The 22,321-nt window shown below is 63.6% G+C and overlaps 1 protein-coding gene across 1 annotated transcript; it reads left to right on the plus strand.

The window, feature by feature from the left end:
- The first annotated feature begins 460 nt into the window (after positions 1–460).
- On the plus strand, positions 461–9,830 carry NPTX1 (neuronal pentraxin 1). Its single transcript, XM_059378619.1, has 5 exons — positions 461–931; positions 1,221–1,428; positions 3,485–3,729; positions 4,825–5,004; positions 5,742–9,830. Exons 1-5 carry the CDS (start codon positions 488–490, stop codon positions 5,961–5,963), a joined length of 1,299 nt encoding a protein of 432 aa, XP_059234602.1. The 5' UTR covers positions 461–487; the 3' UTR covers positions 5,964–9,830.
- Positions 9,831–22,321: the final 12,491 nt, after the last annotated feature.

Here is a 22,321-nt window from a genome sequence, read left to right on the forward strand (position 1 = left end):
GTTGAACCGAATTCTGTCTCGCGGGCCGGCCGCCCACAACCCCGTCGGAGACTTGGGGACATCATGCAGGTGGCCCATCCTGTAGTCCCAGTACCCCCCCCCCCCCCCCCCCGCCCCCGCGCGCGGCTCTCGGAGCCTTCGGGGAAGCGGTGCGGGCTCGGCGGGACCGGGGGGGTGGGCGGGGGAGACCGCAGGAGGCGCCCCCACCCCCGCGCGCGCGAAGGACCCCCGCCCCGCGCCGCGGGCCGGGCCGCAGACAATTAAAGCGGGATTCCTCCCCCGCTGACGTCGGCAGCGCCGAGGCCCCTCCCGCGGCGGCATAAAAGGCGCGGGCTCCGCAGCGCGGGCGGCAGTGAGGGCCGGGCAGCGCGGCGGTGCGGACTGCGCGGCCGAGCAGCGCGGCGCCCAGAGCGCGGGCCGCCCGCCGAGCCCCGCCGAGCCGAGCCCCAGGAGCCGGGCCGGAGCGCCGGCCCCCGCGCCCGCAGCCATGCCGGCCGGCCGCGCCGCGCGCACCTGTGCGCTGCTCGCCCTTTGCCTGCTGGGCAGCGCGGCCCAGGATTTCGGGCCGACGCGCTTCATCTGCACCTCGGTGCCCGTGGACGCCGACATGTGCGCCGCGTCCGTGGCCGCCGGCGGCGCCGAGGAGCTCCGGAGTAACGTGCTGCAGCTCCGCGAGACCGTGCTGCAGCAGAAGGAGACCATCCTGAGCCAGAAGGAGACCATTCGCGAGCTGACCACCAAGCTGGGCCGCTGCGAGAGCCAGAGCACGCTGGACGCGGGCGCCGGCGAGGCCCGAGCTGGCGGTGGCCGCAAGCAGCCCGGCTCGGGCAAGAACACCATGGGCGACCTGTCCCGGACGCCGGCCGCAGAGACGCTCAGCCAACTCGGGCAAACTTTGCAGTCGCTCAAAACCCGCCTGGAGAACCTCGAGGTCCGCGCGCGCGCCGCGGTCCCCCCCTCCGGCTCGGGCGCCCCTCTGCCCTGCCCCACCCCCACTCCCGACCCGGCCCGACACCCCCACTCCCCCCCTCGGCCGGGCGCTGGTGCCCGGCCAGGGCCCGCCGGGAGTCTGAGGGGCCCCGCAGAGGGCCACTCGCCCGAGCTCCCCGCCAGACCGCCCCCGCATTCGCCCTGAGGGGACCGCGCCGCCGGCCTCCCGGCTCGGTCCCCGCGCCGCGCGCGTAACGGTGTGGTCTCCCTCCGCCCTTGCACCCCCGCAGCAGTACAGCCGGCTCAATTCCTCCAGCCAGACCAACAGCCTCAAGGACCTGCTGCAGAGCAAGATCGATGACCTGGAGAGGCAGGTGCTGTCTCGGGTGAACACTCTGGAGGAGGGCAAGGGCGGCCCCAGGAACGACACGGAGGAGCGGGTCAAGATCGAGAGCGCCCTGACCTCCCTGCACCAGCGGATCAGCGAGCTGGAGAAAGGTAACGGGCCTGGAGGAGTGTGGGTGGCGGCTGCTGGCTGCCCTGCCAGTGCCCCGCCGGTGGGACCCTGCCTCAGGTCCGGGCTTCCAGCAGGGCTCTGCTCCAGGCTGTCAAAGCCTGAAGCTTCTCCACCCCTCCAGCCCTTCCCGCTTTCCGAGTCCCTGCCCCGGGGTTGGGGTTTCCAGCCAGTGTTCCTGATGGGGCCGGGCCCCCTGGGCTGGGGACAAATGGAGGGAGGGGAGGCGGAGTGAGGAAGGCATGGATCGGTGTGGTGGGCACCCCCCAACACACACACACACACAGAGGATTTTTCCAAGTCTGATCATCTGTAAGTTTGCACTGTGGCTGTGGTGCTCCCTGGTAAGAAAGACTGGCTCTAGCCGGTCCCCAACCCCAGCAGGGAATGGGGTGCAGGCTGGGGATGGTCTGTTTTCTCCCACCTCCACGGCACCACTGTTGTCCTCTGGGGATCTCCGGGTTCCCCCCTTTAGTTGAGCCCCTCCCTGTGGTCTTAATTTCTGAGTGACTCGAGTGCTAGCATGCTACATGTCCTGTGGTTCCTGGGTCACCAACTCTGGCCAGCCCCACCTGCACTCTGGGGCTCCCAGACGAGCTGGGCTCAGGCTTGAAATCGCAGAAATCAAACAAGGTTGTAAAAGTGTGGGGGGGGGGGTGTTCCTGGGCTTGGAGCAGGGCCACGTGACCCCTCTTGGACCGCAAAATGTGCTGGATGGATTTAAACAGTGCCATCTTAAGGCACGTTATGTAACTGAAAAACAGATCAGGGGAAGGGCCGGGGGAGGGAGGGGGGGGGGAAGGAGGGGAGATTGGGGGAATGAAAAACAGCCCCTAGAGAGGCCAGGGGCTGGATCTGCTCCACCGTGTGCTGGGGGGGCAGGAGTACAAGCTGGAGATGGTTGGGGCGGCACTGAGGGGACCAGCCCCGCCGTTCCTGATACCTGAATGGATGGGGGGGGGCGGTTGCTGGCCCAGCAGGACGCCTTCTAGAAATAATTCTTGGCCTGGGGGGCCTGTTTCCTTCTGGACTCCCTGGCAAGCCCCCAGCACACCCAGGAGCTGGCAGGTGTGTGTCTTCCTGGCTCTGGGCCCGGTGCCTGTGCCCACTGCTGGGTTGGAATGTTTTGCCTGGAGTCAGTCACACCAAACCCAGGGCCACAGCTACAGTGCGTGTGTGGGCTGGGAGGGGGCAGACAAGCTTTCCCCGAGACGTCTCTGGCAGGCAGGGAGCTGGTGCTGTTGGGTAAAGGGAGGCTCTTAGGCTAGGAGCCTGATTTTTCAGGAAACGCAGAGGAAGCTTTCCCTGAGAATGAGTGGCCCCGTCCCCAAAGCAGTCACCTTGGGGGGCCCTGGCTTCAGGGCCGACTCCTTGCTCCCTCTCGGCAGGGCTCCAAGCAGAGCTGCTGGACAAGCCTCAAGAGGCCAGTCTTTCCCTCCTGTAGGGAAGATAGGGTTCTGGAAAGAGCCAGAGTCCTCAGGGCTCACTGACGGGTTCAGAAGAGCCAGCAGAGCCTGCAGCACACCCGGGCGTCAAGGGGAGGGAGCTGGGCACCAGGCGCCCACTTGTCTCGGGTGGGAATCCACCAGGAGACTTTGTGAACCATATCCAGGAACCAGGTCTGCCGAAGGGGCTGCGCTGGGGGCAGCCCCCTCTTTCAGGCTGGAGGAGACCTCCTCCCTCTGTGGCCACACCACCAAGGTCCAGTAGCCCCCCCCCCATTGTGCAGGGACTCGTCCCCTGCCCAAGGCCACCGCCGTCTCCCCACCCCCCTCCCAGCCCCCCAGGGGCAGCATGGGGGAGCCTGAGCCGAGAGCAGGGGATCTTGGGTCAGCTTTTTTGTTCTGGCCCCGTGCCCTCGGGCAGGGCAAAGCACTTGACCCTGCTGGGCCTCCCTCTCAGCAGCTCGAGAATGGAGCTGAGTTTGCTCCTGGCTTCCCAGAGCCGGAGGGGGCGGGGGGGGGGGGGCGCTGAATGGGTTTCCGACCCGAACAAAGGCTTTGAGGTGCAGATGACGGGACTGTGTCCTGTTCTCTCCAGGTCAGAAGGACAACCGCCCCGGGGACAAGTTCCAGCTCACATTCCCGCTGCGGACCAACTACATGTACGCCAAGGTGAAGAAGAGCCTGCCAGAGATGTACGCCTTCACCGTGTGCATGTGGCTCAAGTCCAGCGCGGCCCCCGGGGTGGGCACGCCCTTCTCCTACGCCGTGCCGGGCCAGGCCAACGAGCTGGTCCTCATCGAATGGGGCAACAACCCCATGGAGATCCTCATCAACGACAAGGTAGAGCCTCCAGCTGTCTGGTCCCGCAGGACAGCAGAGTGAGGTCCCCAGGCTCCCGCCCCCAGCCCGGCTGCTGGGCCTGCTTGGCAACCACAGATGCTGGTGGGGGGGGCACCAGAAGGGCCAGTCGGGCAGGACTGGGGGAGGCGGAGGGGCGCCCCTGCCTACACTCCATGAATTGTGCGAAGCTGGGACTTTCCCCCACAGAGGCCTCCCGGGTGGGGGGTGGGGGGATGGCTCAGCACGACTGGAAGGTGCCCGGTCCCTCCCATTGAACCCCGGCTCCTCCTCCCCCAGCTCCGTGTAAGTGGAGGACCCCAGAGGCTCTCCCAGAGCCCAGATCGATCCTGCTCAGCTCCTCAGCCCTGGGGGGAGGCCAGACGCGGCGGAGCCCTTGGAGGGCGCAGTCTTTTCCCTCCGGGGAGGCTTCCAAGTCCCGGGTTTCTGGGGCAGCACGGGCAGCGACCGTCTCCAGCCCCGGCCGGGAACTGGAATTCAAGCCCTGCTGTTGAGGCCTGGACCAGAAACGGTGGTTCCTTTCTGGGCCCCGTGTCCCCACATCACAGGGTGTGCGGGTCCTTTTGTCTTCCGCTCGATCCGACCCCTCCCCACCCCACCCCCATGCTAGAGACAGAGTGGAGTCCCAGGGCGGAGGCCTGGTGCGCGGCTCCTGGTGTCTGAGGCTCGGCAGAGGCTGTGCGGGTGTAGACCCGGCAGATCCAGCAATTTCGTGGTGGAGGAGAGCCGAGAGGCCCAGACCGCAGCCGTGAGCTGAGCCCCTGCGGTGGGACTCCCAGTCCCAGGGCTGGTTGGGTAGACCGAGCAGAGGAGGGGGAGCAGGGGGAGGCCATTGTGCATTCAGGTCCACCCCAGGGTCCCCTTGACAAATCGTCCCGTTTCCCGTGGGACTCTGTGACCCGTCAGTGGATGGCACTGGCGGACGGTAAGGTCGCCGGGGCAGGTGCCGAGAGAATTCAGAGTCGCTCTTGGTTATTTATTTTAAACGTGGTGATAGGAAGAGTCACGTGGTGACGATCGCTGATCTGCGCTGTGCCCCTGAGCACGTCACACCGCGTGTGTCCTCCTCCCTCCCAGGTGGCCAAGCTGCCCTTCGTGATCAATGACGGCCAGTGGCACCATATCTGCGTCACCTGGACCACCCGGGACGGGGTCTGGGAGGCCTACCAGGACGGCACCCAGGGCGGCAACGGCGAGAACCTGGCCCCCTACCACCCCATCAAGCCGCAGGGGGTCCTGGTGCTGGGCCAGGAGCAGGTAGGGGCCTGGGGGCTGGGCCTGATGGGGATGCTGGTTGCAGAACCAGAGGAGGGACAGCCAGGGTGGCTGAACAGGGACCAGGGGGAGAAGGAGGGAGTGGGTCGGAGACGGACGTGGTCCCCCCATTCCCAGAAAGAGCCAAGGGAAGCAAGGTACGCAGTGGTTTGGGCCAAGTCCTGCTTTGGGGGGGGCTTCTCCGGAGGTACAAGCGGGTGGGCCTTGTCTCAATGCTCTGGGGGCCGCCACACTTTCTTTGGCACGGAAAGGCCAGTCTGCCTTTAGCGATGCATAATTTATTTCCTGGAAGCGGTTTGTGCCCCCTTGGGCACTCGGAGGGACGCGCCAGCGGGAGGGCCCCAGGCCTTCTATTCCCGTGGGGCTCGGCAGAGGTGACATCTGAGCTCATCTGAGCTCGTCTAGGCAGGGGGAGCAGCAGCGGTTCTACCAGGGCCCTGCTCCCACGGTGGCACACGGCACGAGTGGACCGTCTCACTGACCGAGGGACAGGCCGCACGTCAGGCAGAGTCCAGGTGTCCCCGGGAGATGGTCGGCACCCAGGACAGACAGAGGTGGCCAGTAGTGGCCCTTTTCCTGGGCCCCCAGAGATAGGACATGACAGGGTACCTCGAGGTCAATGGGAAAGCCCCCGTTGGGGGAGACACGGGCACGTGCCCCCTTGAGAGGCCCCCCCACCCCCACAGCCCTCCACACTCAGCCTCTGCTTTTCTCCGAAGGACACCCTGGGCGGCGGGTTTGACGCCACCCAAGCGTTCGTGGGCGAGCTGGCCCACTTCAACATCTGGGACCGCAAGCTGACCCCCGGGGAGGTGTACAACCTGGCCACCTGCAGCCCCAAGGCTCTTTCTGGGAACGTCATCGCCTGGGCCGAGTCTCACATCGAGATCTACGGGGGAGCCACCAAGTGGACATTCGAAGCCTGTCGCCAGATCAACTGAGGCTCCTGCCGGCCGAGTCTCCTGCCCTCGGCCCGGCCCGGCCCGCCCGCCTCCCCCTGCTTGTGCGGTGATGACTCTCTCGCGTCTTCTTCTCTCCCTCTCCCCAGGAGTGACTCAAGGCCCACGCACACGCACGCACACAGCCCGGGCCGCCCTTGTGCCCGGGAGGCGCCCCCCCAGGGCCTCAGCCCACCCCGCTCCCCGGCGGCTGCAGCACGGGGCCAGGCAGCCGTAGGTGAGGATGTCGCGGGCGGCGGGTGCGCGTCGGGGGAGGCGCTGTCCTCCAGAAGGAGCTGCGTCCTTTCCTCCTGCCTCTGGTGTTGGGGAAGCTCGCCACGGGCTGCACATCGGCACTTGGGACCCTGTGAGCGGCCCCCGGGCCGCGGGGCCTCCTCCACACGCGCGTCTGTCTTGGCAAAGCTTTTCCAGAGCCACGTCTCTACCGGGAGAATAAATGTCTCCCAGCGGTTGATTAAGGCGGTGGGGGGCGGGGGGGGGGACTCTCCACACAGAAGTTCTCTTTCCTGGTGGGAGCCCACTCTCTCCGCCCCGGGCCCGGGACGCTCTGGCAGTGAGGCAGGGGGTGTGTGGAGGGTTGGGGGTGGGGCTGGCCTCAGGAGGGGGGCGGACCCCGGCCAGTGCCCAGGCAGCGCCCCTTCGGGCGGCGTCTGCAGCAGCGCTGGGCCTGGGGAGCTGGTTTGCATGCCCAGCTCTCTGGCCCTGGCCCAGGCCCGGGTCTCCGGCTCCGGCCCACAGTCGCGCGCTCTCGAGGGATCCATCTCTCTCTTTCTGCTGCCTGCTCGTGCCCCGGGAAGGCGGTGGAACAGCCAGCCTGCCCTGGCCCCTCTCCTTTGGCCTCTGGCAGTGGGAGCCCAGAGGCGTCCATGGGTCAGCTCGACAGGGGACCTTTGGGACAAGGAAACCCACATTCCGACTGAGACCCGGCCAGGTAGGGCCGATGACCCTGGGACCGGACCCGTCAATGAGAAGGCCCAAGCCAATTTTGACAGCCATATTCCACCCCCGCGCCCAGGCCCAGGCCCGCGGGCGCCGGGCGTCCTCCCCGGGGTCGGGGCCTCTGGAGGCCTCCCACGCAGGGCCCGCGGCCGGCACCGGGGCCTGAAGCGCACCCCCTGCTTCACAGGGCTCCGGTCTTGCAGCTGCCCCGCGGGTCACCAGCCGGTGACGCCAAGACACGGCCGGTGTCTAGAACCTTGGACTTTATTTTCCCCCACGAAGAGCACCCACACGCGTTTCCTTCTAGTCCTTCTGAGGCAGGGGAAATGCGTGCGTGTGCGTGTGCGTCTGTGTGTGTGTGTGTGCGTGCGTGTGTGTGTGCGCGCGCGCGCGTGCGTTGAGAGAGAGAGAGGAAGAGAACTACGACAGGCCGCACCCCGGGCCGGCTCCCAGCCCCGGAGTCCCACCTGGGGGCCGCACGCCTTGAGGGCACCCCGGACTCTCTCACTGGGAGTCTAATTAGCAGAAGGCTGGCGAGTCTTTCTAGAAATTTTCCCGCACTGTCTGGCTCGTGTGCAGCTGCAGACATTCCTTTGGGAGGAGCAGGTGTTCCCCGTCCTCGGCTCCTTCCAGGGGCACCTGTCTCCTCACGCGCAGGCCCCGTTGCGTCGGAAACCTTGTGCATCTGTGTGCGTCTGTGTTGGTGTCTCCGTGTTCGTGTCCGCGTGGGTGTGTGCGTGGCACCCGGTCGCCGAGCTGGGACGCCCGCTCCTGCTCAGAGGGTGCGGTCCGGGCGCCGCGCTGCGTGCTGTGGCTCAACAGTGGCTTTTTCTGAGACCCTTGTGCTTCGTCCGAGCCCGTCGGGTTGTGGCATCTTTGGATCTGCAGGGATCTTCTCTGTTTGCATGTTCCCCGGGGTGGCGCGTCCCTGGCTCCCTCGGTCTGATGTGCGTCCCCTGCCTGCATGAACTTCTGGTTCCGTGTCGTGTGCCCAGTGCCACCCATCGTCCTGTGACCATCCGCGTAGCTACCGAGAAATCGCTGGAGAAGCAAGCCAAGGGTGTCGGGGGAGGTCACGGGAGGGACCCGTATCCCTCTCCCTCCTCCCCACTCCCCAAACACACCAACAAGTGTTTTTCACCTGTAGGTTGACAAGGAGCCTAAACAAAGCCCATGACTGGGACAGAGCGAGAGCTTGGAATCACCCCTCTAGACCAGGTCGGCCCCACCCCTCACTTCGGCCCCCTCTCGGCTCCTGCTTAGGCGAGGCTCAGAGGGGGCTGGGTGCTGTCCTGCCAGCACCCCCCACCAGCCCCTGCCAATCCGGACCCCAGACCACCCTCTGCCCTCGGGGGCGGGGTGGGAGCTGTCCGTCAGGACCACAAGCCATCCTCTGCCCTAGCTAGAGACGGGCAGAGCACACCCCAGACGCAATGCCTACAGTCCCTTTGGCCTCCGGCCCGTTCACCTTCCTGGCCCTCCCTTGACGCCCCCGCGGTGCCAGGGACAGAAGCTGACATTCGGCTCCCTCCCCGCCTCTAGCTGGAGCCTGTGCCAAGCCCCTTGACTCCCTCACTGTGTTAACATTTGGCACTTTGCCGGCCCCAAGAAAGGTCGATGACAGCCACAAATCTAATCTACGTAGTCTCCCATGTCCTCCTTAATCTGATCGACACTCCCTCTTGCACTGAATAACACATGCCTATCTCAGGTAAGCCGTTTTATAAACTAAGAAGATACACAGCACTGCCGAGGCGGTGTTAGCTCTTGCCGAGCTGGTGACCCACAGCTCCCTGGGGGTCCGAGGTGGGGGAGCTGCCGACAGAGGCTCTCCGGGCTCTCGGAGCTTAGATCCCACTGGAATTAAGCCTTCTTGCTTTTGATAACACAGTATTATTTCTCTTACTGTAGAAGAAAAAGTTTATTACCAAACAAGAGTATTTTTATGAAAGAAAAGGACAAACCTATAAAATTAACTCACCTTCTATCTCCCTGGAAAATACTTTCAGGCTCCGCCAAAACATAGGACCGAAAGCATGTATTTTGGAAGAAAGAGATACATTTTGTATGCTTTCTTTTCCTTTTGTAGATTCCCCGTTTATTTTCTAAGATTGCAGAGATCACTTTGTCACCAGCCCTGGGACCTGAGACCAAGGGGGTGTCTTGTGGGCAGTGAAGGGGGGAGAGGCTGGCGTGAGGTTCAGTCATTCCAATGAGCTCCAAAGAGGGGCCGCCTGCGCTCAGAGGTGTTGGGGACCAGGATGCGAATTGGCCATTTACGGTAGACCCTTTGCCTTGGAGCTGGCTTAAGTCAAGGACTTGATCAGTTCCAATCCTGGTAGGAAAAACTAGGGTTACGTGTTGTTAACACGAAGAAGAGCGTATCCTTTAGAAGTTCATGGCAACCAGAATGTGGCTTGACACAGCCGTGGATCATCTCTTCAAACACAGTGTGTAAATCTATTCAGCTAACGACAGGAAATGTGTCACTTCCATGCACCGTGGACTTAAGTACAATTTGTTGAAGGGGAACAAGTCATTGAGGAGGAAAAAAAAAAAAAAAAAGCCCAATACTTAGAGTCCCAATTTTGTCTTATTTGCCCAAAAAAAAAAAAAAAATCCAACAAAGTAAACCCCCTCTGGTTGATATTGTTATTATGTATATACTGTATAATATGAAAGAATCGATGTATCTTACTTTTTCATTATTTGCTAACCAAAGCTGTACATTTTTCATATGATCTGCAGCCTTTTGGGTATCAAATGGGTCAAAACCATGGGACCTGCCACCTCCCATCAGCAGTTCTGGAAATGCACTATTTCTACTGGTATTGCTTTTTTTTTTCATTTTCTTGCTGAAACGACATGAATTGTTGAGTTTATTTTTACACAGTAAAGAGTGAAGAAAGACGGTGGTCTGCACGGACTGTCTCTTTTCTTAAGCTGGCCAGTGTCCCCCTGACCTGCCTCGGGGAGGGGCACCCAGGAACCCCCACCTGCAGGGCCGTGCAAGCCTCGTGTTTGTGTGGCACTGTGCCCTCAGGAGTTCCATAGCCTTTACTGACACTGGGGCAGGGGCTCCCCAGTTCTCAGGTGCAGCTGACATGGAGGCAGAAAGAGGGCAAGGGACCGCCGGCTGGGTGAAGCCTCCTGGGGGTGCAGAGTAACCCCCTTCCTCGCCTCCCCTGCAGTCCTGCTCCCTCCTGGGCGAGTGGACCATCCCACCGCCCACTGGGTCGTGGCCAATAGTTGGTTACCTCCCCTCTTCCGGGGTTCCCAGGCCCCTTCCCTGCACTCGAGGAGTATCCCCAGGTCCACATAACCAGGGAAGGGGGTGCTATGGGGACCCTGAGTCCTGGCCAGAGCTTCCCTGCTGTGAGCCAAGCTAGGCTCTGGAAAGATCTAGAGCTTGGGAGCAGCTCCAAGGGACAAAGTGACCAAGAACCGAAACAGCCCACATGGCTGGTGGGTCTCCCCACACCCCAAAACACACACACGCACCCCCACTGGCTCCACAGACAGGACAAGACCCTCTAGCTGCTCGCTGGCACGGACGCGTGGACTACAGACGGGCCTACGCCTTTGGCCTTGCCCACAGACTTCCTTCCCCTGCAGTGGCGCGCTCTGTCCAGGACTTGGGACCTGGGGTTTGCTGGGGTGTGAGCGACCCGCCTGTTCCCAGTGAGGTTCGGAGGGAGGAGGTGAGGCCTCTGCAGGGCTGTTCTCCCCGTCGGCCCTGCGGGAGGATCCTGCGTCCTCCAGAGCAGCCTTCGTGGGGGCGGTGTCCTCCTGCAGACCTCACACATGGCCCCCGTGGCCAGGCCCGGGGGCGTCCCCAGTCCCGGCAGCCCCAGTGGACAAGCCATCTCTTTGCCTCTCGCTCAGGGAAGCACGGGGTTATGCCCGGGATAACATCTTCAGTTTCCAATTTCTGTGAAGAGCTCATTCAAAAACTCGGGTATTTTAACCATCATTAGAAACACATTGCTTTCGGCGCCTCTCACACCTGATCCTGGCGCATCGGTGGATGACTTTGGGGCCTCGGACTGAGCACAGCCGCTCAGGAGGAGGCTGCCAGGCCCGACCGGGAGCTGGTTCCTGCAGGCATCTGAGGGGAGGGACACAGGCTTAGGACTGCAAAGCTAGAGAGTATCTTGGAAGTCCGTGATTCCTGCAGCCCGTCAGAGGCCGGAAGCTATTCTCAGCTTGCACACTTCTGGTGACGGGGACCTCACTGCCTCACGGAGAGGGTCTGTCCTGCTTTCAGAGAGCTGCCTCGGGGGGTTCCGTTCATCCTGCTGTCTGTTCTCTTTCCTGTATGTCGTGTTCTGTTCCTCAGCTGGACCTGCAGGCTCCTCCCATCTGTCCCCACATGTGAAGACAGCCACCGTGGGCCCAGTCTTCACCGCCCCTCAGCCATCCAACCACACGGGGCAAGGGGCAACCTGTCTCCTTCGCGGCTCTGTCTAACTCTGCCCTCGAGGAGGGAGAAAGTCTATATCCAAGGCCTGTGAGATGTCTGGGCTGGGAGAGCCTTGAGTGTCAACCAGTTCAAGACTTCCGCCTTCAGGGAGGGAATCGAGACCCAGGGAGGCTGAGCTGACAGCCCCAGAGCTCGTGTGCGCCAGGCCGGAACCAGAACTCCGAGTTCCCGACTCCCAGCCCAGGGCTCTCCCGCCTGCCTCCCAGTGCACCTGTACCGTGAGGCTGACGGCCGCACCCGGCGGGCTTGTGACCAGAGGACCCTCGGGTGTGTGCACAGGGCCGGCCCCAGAGCAGGTAAACACCGGGGCTGCGGCCCCCCTTTCTGCTTCATCAAGACCCCTCATCCAGGTTCCACTCGAGGGCTGGCCCTTGCCCCTCATGGCCCCACAGGGCCTTCCCAAAGACTGTGCCCTGCCGGGGTCCTGCATCCTCAAGGGGAGCTGGGAAAGGAAGCCCAGGTTGCGGCGGGGGGGGCGGTTTTCTCAGGTTGGGGGTTGGGCCGTGGGACATCTCGGCTGCAGCCCTGGGCCAGGGACTCCGAGGGAATGTGGCCGGTGTCAGCATCTCGGAAGGCCTTGGAGGCCAGTCGTCCTCCCCTGGCGGCTCGGGAGGGCGGCTTTCCCCCAGCCCTCCCCACCACCACCCGGGACCCTGGAGGCTCAGCCTGCACGGCTGACCTGCTCTGGGGCTTGTCACAGTCCCTCCCCAACGAGGGGGAACAGAGAAGCACCGACAGACCGGGGTGGGGGGTGGTCTGGGGGTTGGTCTGAAGGACAAGGTCTGTTCCAAGTCCTGCATTTTGCCTTAAACTGCGATGCGGATCTGCCTCCTCCTCCTCCTCAGACCCCTCCCTGTCCCCTGTCCAGGCCCCCGCTGTAAGGGGCTGGTGCCCACGTCCCCCCCGGCGTAGGAAGACAGGGTAAGGCCAGAGGGTCTCTGCAGGCCCTTCGAGCTGTCCCTGGGGCCTAAGCTCCAGCCTCCCCAGTCCTTGGTACCAGGTCAGTCCCTCTGCTCTGAGCCCCTCGTCTCACAGGCCCCCCTGCCTCCCCATCAGCCCCCGGCGCTGAGACCTGCCCTCGCCGGACCTTTCCACAAGCCTGATGCCTTTCAGCATCCCCGCTGTCCGTCCTCCAAGTCCCCGGCCAGACCCCTGCTCTCTCGGCCACGCACGAGTTCCCATTTCCAATCATCGGTAGCAGACCCGGGTCACGGGAACTTTGCTAACCAGCACGGAAATCAGGGCACACAGAAGTCCGCGGGGCCGGGCCCGCACCTCCGAGGTCCGGAGCACAGAACTCCTTGCCGGGACGCAGTCACCCTACCCTTTCGGAGCTGGGCCTCCCAGCAAGGAGAGCCTGGACTCCCGGCGCCTCCCTTCCGGGCAGGGTGCAGGGCATGGGAGCAGACAAGGAAGCGAGACAACGAAAAGTCACGATTCATTCAGTTCTCCATGAAGGACACACGAGCAGGCACCTGGGCCCGGTGCCCGGTGGGTGGGTCTGCCGGGTGGAGGAGGGGCCGGCTCCCGAGGGTTACAGGCCAGGAGGCGCCCCTACCCAGGCGGGGGAGGCCGGGGGAGGGCGGGGGAGGGCTGGTGTGAGTTTGCAGGCCTGCATGCCGATAAGACATTGCCAAGGAAGCCGTCTGTCCCCCGTTTGATTCCCGTGCTTCTCAATTCAGGCCAAGGTGGGGGGCCATCTGCTAAAGTGGGCACAGATAAAACATTTTCGCTGTGCAGAAAATTGGCTTCTGAGGGGAGGCTGTGAGCTCAGCACAGAAGCAGCCCGCAGAGCTGCTGCCAGAGGCTCTGGGCAGCGAGGGCTGCAGGGAGAGAGGCGCGGGGGCGACGCAGCCCTCAGGAGCACCCCTGCACGCCTGCCCCCGGCCCAGGCTCTGGCCCCCAGCAATCGGTGCTCCCGGGCTCCGAGCCCCTTCTTAAAACCTCCGGGCCGTGGCATAGGGGTCTCTTCAAGTGTCTTAACAGCGTTACTGAGACGTAATCCACCCAGGTTCTACCCACTTCAAGTATACGATTCAATGGCTTTTACGCGTTGCAGTACTAGTTTTTTGAAACATTGCGGTAAACGCACATAACACACAATTTAATGTTACTCAAGTGTGCGATTCGACGGCTTTAATCACATTCACGATGTTGTGCAAAGAGCACCACCATCTAATCCCCCCAGACGCTCTCTCCCTGCGAAGCCTTCACGTCCCCTCCCCCTCCCCCAGCCCCCGGTGACCTCTGACCTGCTTTCTGTCCCTAAGAGTCGGCCTCCTCCAGGCCCCTCTTAGCAGGGGCACCAGACAGCACTGGTGCTTCTGCCTCGGGCTCACATCCCTGAGGAGCGCGCTCCCGGCAGCAGGCGGCAGGCCGGCCTTCCTTTTCAGGGCTGAGTCGTACTCCCCCGGGCAGCCGGGCCTCACCAGCGTCTCCCTCCACCGGTGGATGGGCCCTTGGGCTGCCCGCCTTCCGGATGCTGGGAGCAGAACTGCCGTGCACACGGGCGCCCCGGGATCCGTTTCTGGCCCTGCTTTCAGCCATGTGGGGTGCACACCTCGGAGTGGGATCGTCTGGGATTTCTATGTTTAGGGGCTGGGGGAGCTGCCAAACCGCTTTTTATAGTGGCGGCACCGCTCCGCGGTCCCCCCAGCCGTGCACTAGGGCTCCGACTCCTCGACCAACATTTGCTGCTTCTGTTTTCTCTGGTTTTCTCTCTCTCTGTCTCTCTTTTTGTTTTTTCGATAGCAGCCGTCCTAATAGGTGTGAGATGGGATCTCGTGGCTCTGACGTGCATTTCATAGTGATCTGTGGTACTGTGACACACGGGTGCGGCACCAGGTACAGTGATTTTTCGTGTGCCCATTGGCCCCTGGAGTATCTTCTTTGGCGAAATGTCCATCCAAATCCTCTGTCCGTTTTTCAGATCAGGTGTTGGGTTTTTTCTGTTGTTGAGTTGTAGGTGCTCTTTACACGTTCTGGTCACAGATCCCTCATCAGACCTACGGCTTCTGAATATTTTGTCCCACGCCACGGGCTGTCTCTTCACTTTCTCAGTCGTGCCCTCCAAGGGACGAGCGTTTGTTGCACGGATGAAATCCAAGTTACGCGTTTTTTTCTTTTCTTCCTCAGGCTTTTGGTGTCAGAGCCAAGAAATCATCTTCCCTAAATCTCACCCATCCCAGCCCCTCGCCCTGCCCGTGCGTGCCCGGGACTCCTCCGCAGGCCACACGCAGGGGGTCTGCCAGGCTCCGTGTCCCCGCCTCCCCGGGGCGTCAAGCAGAAGCCCCTTCTGGCTTGAACATTCTTGGCTCTGGGCTTTGCTCTTCAGAATTTTGGTTCTCTAAGAATCACAGAATGTTAGCACAGATGTAGAAAGAAGGAAAAAAACCCAGAAATGCTCTTTGAAGTAAGAGTTGACTTGCTTTCACATTCTAGGGGAACAGCAGAACTCCCACCCGCGCTGCCAGTTAGGAAAATACCCCCATGGCTTTCGTTGATGGGAAAAGGCAGGCCCTGCCTGCAGGGTCCAGGCAGGAGGAGAGAGGCGAAAGGAAGAAGGGGGCGCCCGTGGAACAGGGGGCGGGGAGAGGAAAGATGCGACATTGCAGGCGGTGGGGGGGCAGGGATGGGGGCCCTCGGAGGCCACCTGTGTCACCTGTGATGCGCGCTCGCCACCCCTGCCGGACGACTCACGGAGGATGTCCGCCGCCCAGAACTACCTGCGTGAAGGGTGCTTTGCGCCGATGAGGGAGTCGGGTGGCGTCCAGCCTGGGCCGCCCCGAGCACGCGGCAGAGGCAGGAAAGGTGAGGGGGTAACCAGGAGAGACGTGGGAACGCTCACGGGGCACGGGTTTCCAGCATTTGAGGGTGGGGCTGTGCCCTGCTCGACAGTGTTTCCCCAAACTCATGTCCACCCACGACCTGCGAGTCTGGCCTTATTTGGAAACAGTCTGTGGAGACACGATCCAGGTAAGCAATGACGGGTGTCCTCGCAGAAGAGGGAAGTTTGGCCAAAGACACAGAGACGCCGAGGGAAGGCCCAGAGCACACAAGGGTGGAGACAGGCCTGACGTGTCCCCGAGCCGCAGGACGCCCAGGGGCTGCTGGAGGCTCTGGCGGCTGATGGGAGAACACAGGCCGGATGCGGTCTCACGGCCTCCAAAGGGACCAGCAGCGAGGGGGCGCTCAGTCAGCTGAGCATCTGACTCTTGATTTCCTCAGGTCATGGTCTCAGGGTTGTGAGATCGAGCCCCACATCGGGCTCTGTGCTCAGGGCAGAGGCTGCTTCAGATTCCCTCTCCCTCTGCCTCTGCCCCGCTCCCGCTCTCTTGCTCTCTCTCAAATGAATAAATAAATCTTGAAAAGCAAAGCAAGAGAGGCCCCTAAACCGGGAGGCCTGGGAACACCGGAGGGCTGATGCTGGCTGGCCGTGGGGTCCCTGTCTCTAGTCGGGGGCCGGATCCTACCACCAAAAGGAGTCAGCCCCGCTGCGGACAGAGCCACGGGCGGGCTCTGAGCACCAGCTTCTCTGCTGCTTAGTGCTCAGGGGTCACCAGGCTCTGGCCCGTTGGCATCTGGCAGTGGGAAGCGGAGGCGGAAGAAGCCGGTCACAACCACCTGTGTCCTTCCCCCGCCCGCCCACCCCAGCTCTGGTCTCCAAGTGCTACAGCAAAGAGGGGGGTTCAGCGCGGGCTCACGGGTGCCAGTACAACCACGAGAGGTTTGGGAGGCCTGGGCTCCCCCCACGAGCTGTCCCTGCCCTCCAGCCCGGCGGGGCGCTGGTGCGTGACTCAGAGCCTGCTGGCTGTGGGGTGTGGTGGCGGCACTGGGGACAGGGGCAGGACATGAGCGGGGCCCAGAAGGGGTGGCAAGAGGTCTGCCGAGTAACCGGGATCCAGGACGGAGCCTGAGGCCCGGCGGGGAAGGCAGGCCGGGCGCGGCCACGTGCATCCTGGACAGCGGGACCAGGCAGAGGGACTGGTCACGTTGAAGGGCCTGTGGGCGCCTGTGCAGCCACAGAAGGGACCGGTGTGGCAGGAGCCGCGCGTGCAAGGAGAGAGAGAAGCAGCGGGGGGCTGGGGGGGTGGGCGGGGCAGCGGGAGGTCAGGTCACGTGGGGTCGTGCTGATTGCTGGCCCCTGACAATTTCAGGGCTAAACAATGACACTGAAGGCTGACGTCGACTAGATGTTGGTGTCCGAGATGGATCACGACCAAAGCAAGGGCTGCCCACAGTCACATCGGGGCGCGGACAGGGCGCACACGCTGTCCCGACTCAGGGACGGCCACACGTGCCCTTTCCTCCTGATGTGAACGCACCTACCAACGTCAGCCCCAGCTTTGCTCTGTTTTCCTGCCTTCTAGACAAAAATGACTAAGACACAGCCAGTGGAATCGCGGTTTCCTTGCCCCTCCCCCACTGAGACCCCCACACTGGGTCTTTTCTGTCCTTGCCGAGGACACGGCCCTCGGCTCCCTGCGCTGTGCAGACTCGCCGGCTCCAGTCCCCGGCAGGTGGCTTCCTGGGGTCTGGGGCTGGGAAGCGCTGTGGGTTTTACTTTGAATGGTGCGGGAAGCCACCAGATGGTTTTAAGCAAGGAGAAGTAGGTAGTGATTTTTGAAAGAAACATTCTGGGAGACGAGTCAGGACGCTCTGTCTGGGAGTGCAAGGGACAGCATCTGGGGCAGGGCTCTCCGAGGCTGCTTGTGCGGGCGGGGCACCCTCTGCCCTGCGGGCCGGGAAGGAGGGCGGTTGGGGGCAGACAGGTGGGCCTCTGCGTCCTGGAAGGGGATTCCCAGGGGCTTCGGAGATAAGCCGTCGGCCACAGGGAGCGGGACAGGGCTGTCTGCACCCTCCACGCAGTCCGGAAACAGAGCATCCCACCGGAGGAGCCCCGAGGTGCTACCCCGCTGCCACCTTTAACTCCCTCTGGGCCGAGAGGCCATCACACTCAACACACCCTTCAAGACAGACTTTGTCGACAGAACAAAACCAACCCCAGCCTGCAGGCACCGAGGGACCAGGACGCCTGTGGTCCAGTCCCCATTCTGCCTCGGTGTCCAACATGGTGGCGGCCTCACTCGTGTCCAGATGGATGGTAAAGTCATTCCCATGACCCTGGAGAACAGGGTCGGGGGGGGACTGCTTAGGCTCAGCCAGGAGGGCTGAGGACCCAGACTTGTGGATCCCTGACTACCCCCAATGTGGGCTCAGAAGGGGGCAAGCTAGGGGCTTCTCCTGGTGGCCAGGCCACAACATGTCCCCTTGTCCTGTTAGGGTGAAACCATGTGGTGTGTGTATATGGTGGTGGTATTGGGGTCCTCCTTGGGTTTTCCGTCCTCTAGTGTGCTCTCCAAGTAGATCAGAGGCAAAGGGTTGGGACTCGGCCCCTGGCTGCCTCCCTGTCTGATTTGGCCACTTTTCCTGTTTCTCCAAGGAACCTCCTGCACCTGCAGGGGGGGGGCGACAGGTAGGTTCCTCAAGCCTCATTCTGACCCTGTTCCCTGCCCCTGCACCCCCGGCCAACAGGAGAAGGTCAAAGGAACTTGGGGCCATAGGAAGGAGCGTGGAGGACTCGGTGCAGCCCCAGGACCAGGTCCGCAGGATGAAGGTGGAGTCCGGGAACCAGCGGCGCACCAGCACCCGGCACACTGGTGCTGAGCCCCGGGGCTGCTGCCGGGTGGGGGCGCTGGGGAAGCCACGACTCCCGGCCCGTCAGGAGTGGCCATTCCCATTCATACCCAGGGGTCCACCCGGCGCTGGAGCGTCCACAGACCTTCCCCGAAAACCGTGCACGTCCCCGCACGGAGGGAAGCAAGCCTGGAGAAAACATTCTCAAGTGTTCACAGGGCGTCTGTCTCACGGTGGGATCAAGGGTTTTTATACTTCGCGTGTTTTCCCATTTTTTCATACCGAACACGTGTTAGTTATGTAATTTAAATTTTATTTATTTATTTTTAAACCGACTTCTCCAGCCAACTGTGCTCTCCCCGGTGCGGTAACTTTCCTTTGAGTCAGACTTCTGCGTGAACCCCGGGCTCGGCGCTCCCTCTCGGGCGCACGTGGCCGCGCCTTCCCGCTCTCTTCCCTTCCCGTTCGACCCTCGGCGCCGGGTCAGGCCCTGCGGAGGTCCGCGCCCGAGACAGCGGTGCGTCCGCAGGCGTCCTCCCCGCAGGCCGGCCCCCGCGCACCGACCCCGGCTGTCCAGTGTCCGGTGCCTCCGTCCGCCCCGTCCAGCCGCTGCAGCCCTGAGCTCGCGCCGAGGGGTGCGGAGGGGACCCTGCGGGGGCCCGCGGCCGGGGCGGGGGCCGGGCGCAGAGGACCGGGCAGGGCGGGTGCGGGCGGGCCGGGAGAGGCGGGTGCACCCCCTGCCCCCCACGGCCCCGGCCCCGGCCCCGGGCAGGGCGGCGGCGGCTGCGGGGCTTCCACGGGCGGGCAGTGCTCGGAGAAGGCTGTGGGGGCGGCCGGCCGCCCGCCTCCTCCCGTCCCCGGAGCTCCCAGCGAGGGCGCTACTGGTCAACGGGCGCCGCGCGGGCACCCCGGGGACCCCGAGGCCTGGAGGCCGCGCTCCGGGGGTCAGGACCCCCGCGGAGTCCGAGGCGCAGCGCGGTTGCCTCGGCGACGCGCTCCTGCGCGCGGTGATTGGCCAGTCGCGGGGGGCGGGGCCCGGGAGACGCTCTCGCGAGAGCTCGGTCCCCCGGCCGGCCGGAGGTGGCGGCAGCCGGCGGGGCGGGGCTTCCGGCCGGGAGCGCGCTTGGCCGCCGCCCCGCCCCCCCGCCGCCCGCGGGCCGGTGTCCGCTGCGTCTTCGACGTCCGCGCCCCTGAGCGCTTCTCCCGCCCGCGGTGCTGCCCCCGCGCCCCGGGCCGCCCACCCTTCTAGCCTCCCGCCCTGGCCCCCGCGTGGGGGGGTCTCGCTCCTGCAGCCTCAGTGGGCTCTGCACAGGGCAGCCAGTGACCTGTGGTGTCCCCTCCGCTCAGCTCCCCGGTCCCCTCGGAGGGAGTGGCGAGGCCTTCCCGGAACACACTCTCCCCGCCTCCCGCACTCGCTGACCTGCGACTTCTGCCGCCTCCCTCCTCCCAGCCCCAGGGCCTTTGCACTTGCAGGTCCTGCCTTCTGGACCGCTCCTGCTTGGTCACCTGCTGGGCTCTCACCTCCTTGGGGCGTTGTTCAGCATCACCTCCCCAGCGAGGGGGCCACCTGTTCAACGTGACATTCCGCTCTCCCCGTGTCCCCATGCCCCCTGCCCCCTGCCCTGTGTTTTCTGCACAGCCCTGTGTTCTGTCACCATCCAGCATGGTGTTTGCTGTCTGAAACCTCCAGGAAGGTGGCGTGGGTCTCGTTCCGGCCGCGGCAGGTGCCCAGTAAATACCGTACACTGAGCAGGTGAACGGAGGCCCTTTCCTCCTCTTCCTCCCCGCCTGGGGCGAGTCTCTGGCAGGGGAGCCAGCAGGAACGAGTGACCGCCCACGTACCAAGTGCCTTACTTTCAATAACTCACTTGGAAAAAGCTCGTTCGTGTGGGAGGCCCGAGGCTCAGGGAATCCTACCCTTCACACTGTCACCCTCTGCTCAGGATCCTCTGGGCTCCAGATGTGCTGACTTGGATGAAGGCCTGGTGCCGCCCTCAAGGCTCTCGGTTGGTGGGAGGGACTGACGGGAAAGTGACAGCTGCCAGGCTGGGCGCGTGTGAGGCACGGTGGGAGGATAGCGGGTCAGCTGCCAGAGCGGGGTCCTCAGAAGTCCTCCCTGGGGTCCCCGGAGGCCACGTCTGCTGCGGGATGTGCTCCATGAACCGCCAACCTCGATCGCGGTCTCTGGGCTCGGTGTGGTTCTGGCTGTCAGTTATCCTTTTAGGAACGAGGGAGTGGGCTCAGAAAGGGCAGCCCTTTGACCGAGATCACATCACTAGCGTGTGGAGGATCCAGGTCCCCGTCCGGCTTTTTGTGGTTGAGAAGCCTGTGTTCTTCCCAGGGCGCGAAGCAGTGTCTCAGGCCGGAGGCCAGACAAGCATTCGGGGCTGACCGGAATCGGTGCAAATGGCCTCCCTCCGGGCCCAGGCACCAGGAGAGGAGCTCTTTGAAGGCCCTGTGGCTTGGGCAAGCCAGGGCAACCATCTGCTGCCAACCTCGTAGGGAGCAGGGCACAGGCCACCCCAGCAGCCAGATGCTCCTGGGCCAGCTCGTGGCTCAAAGGCATTTCCTGCAGGAGATGGAGCCACCTGGCTCCTCCCTCCCTCCGGCCCCGGCCTCCCGCTCAGCTCCAAAGTCAAGGGTTTCAGGGCTGTGTCAGCAAGGGGCCATGCTGCACTGTCCTTCTGGCGTGGGGCTTTGTGGCCTGGAACGGACATCTGGTCTGCCTCAACCCCCACAGCCAGGGCATCTGTGGCCCCATGAAACTCAGTGGCAAGGACAGCCGGAACCAGGGAAAGGCCACGCTTCCCTGTGTGCCCGCCAAGTGGCAGAACATCCCCGGCAAGGCTTGCCTGGCACTGCCCTTGCCACTGAGGCTTCCTGAGGGCGACGGGCCGAGGGCCCTGCCATGCCAGGGCTCCCCTGCTGGGTGGGAGGGAGGAAGGGGGCAAGCACATTGGCCATCATTGGTGGCGCCAGGCCAGTAAGCTCTTGAGCTTGGGGATAGTAGAGGGCAGAGGGCAGCCCTGACCCCTTGCCCACGATGTGCCCTCCTGGCTGGCAGGGGCCTCCGGCATCTTCTGTGGAAGCTGGACCTACAGACTTTGGCAGAGGGAGAAGCCATTTTGCAGGTGGGAAACCGAGGCCATGTGAGGGGCCTGGCTTTACTCTGTGGGCTTTCGCTGGCTCTCAGCACAGGGCTGTCCTGGGCTTCATTCGCTCCGTCTCCCGAAGGACGGACTAGGGATTGGGGAAGGGAAGTGCCACGTTCAAGTTCTCCTGCTCCAGTCGGTTCTCGGCCCCCAGGGGTTCCGATCCGCGTCGGAGACCGAGCAGCGCCCACGCTCACTTATTTCGCCCCAAGAAGCGAGGCTGAGGATAGGGGAAGTTGAGGGTCAGAGACGAGCCTCCTGCCAGAAGTAAGAGGTTTGGAGGCCCCGGCGGGCCAGGGAAGGTCGTGATGGAGGCAGCCACAGCAGTGGCAGCCACTCTGTGCTCCCCGGGCTGGTCGCTGGGAGCGGCTCGTCTTCACCCGGGCCCCTCCCTTGGGGTTTAGGTGAAGGCATCAGGGTGACCCTGCAGCCTCTCCCCGGCCAGAGCTTCCTCCCTCCTTCCGTGTGGACCCCTGGAAACCTGTGCTAAGGCCAGGCCTGAACACCATCCCAGACACTGAGGGGAGTCAGCCCCCTGCAGCACCGTCGGTCACAGGCCTTCGAGGGCTGGGCAAGGTCCAGCTGGGGGCAGGCGGAGCGGCCTGGACTGGGTAACTTGCACAGGACCGACAAGACCGAGAGCCAAGGGGCAGAAGAGAGGTGGGGTCCCCTCCCACTGGGGCTTGAGGAGGCATCACGGAGGAAGGGTGTGGTCCCCAAAGCCGGAGAAGGCACGGGGGGCCGAGGGCTGGCTCACCCTGAGCGGGCTGTCCCCAAGAGAGGGTCTCTCTGGAAGCTAGGGTGCCCATCGGGGGTGGCGGGAAAGGCCGCCTTTGGATCCGTGGGCCCTGGGAGCCCGGCTGAGCCGTGGGAACTTGCGAGCCCCGGGGAAGTGCCTGTGGGCTTGGAGCCCAAGGCGGCCGGGAGCACAGCCCAGCTTGGGGAAGCAGCTTTTCAGCAAGTGCCTCGAGCTTTCTTGGAAGCAGGCTGAGTATAAATTACAAATAAACAAACGCGCGTCTGCAGGAGGGCGTGGGCCCGCGGCAAGAGGGGAGACACCGGAGGCGGGGACCTCACTAGGACCTAATAGCCCTGAACTTGAACCCACTGGCCCTCTCCTGCCAGGCAGC

Source organism: Mustela nigripes, chromosome 16 (genome assembly GCF_022355385.1).
Source record: "Mustela nigripes isolate SB6536 chromosome 16, MUSNIG.SB6536, whole genome shotgun sequence".
NCBI lineage: Eukaryota > Metazoa > Chordata > Mammalia > Carnivora > Mustelidae > Mustela > Mustela nigripes.

Excerpts from the sequence above, each read along its gene's own strand:
- NPTX1 (XM_059378619.1), top strand. The coding sequence starts at position 488 with ATGCCGGCCGGCCGCGCCGCGCGCACCTGTGCGCTGCTCGCCCTTTGC. Across the intron at positions 1,429-3,484 it reads GATCAGCGAGCTGGAGAAAG|GTCAGAAGGACAACCGCCCC; the intron begins GTAACGGGCCTG and ends TGTTCTCTCCAG. Across the intron at positions 5,005-5,741 it reads TGGTGCTGGGCCAGGAGCAG|GACACCCTGGGCGGCGGGTT; the intron begins GTAGGGGCCTGG and ends TTTTCTCCGAAG.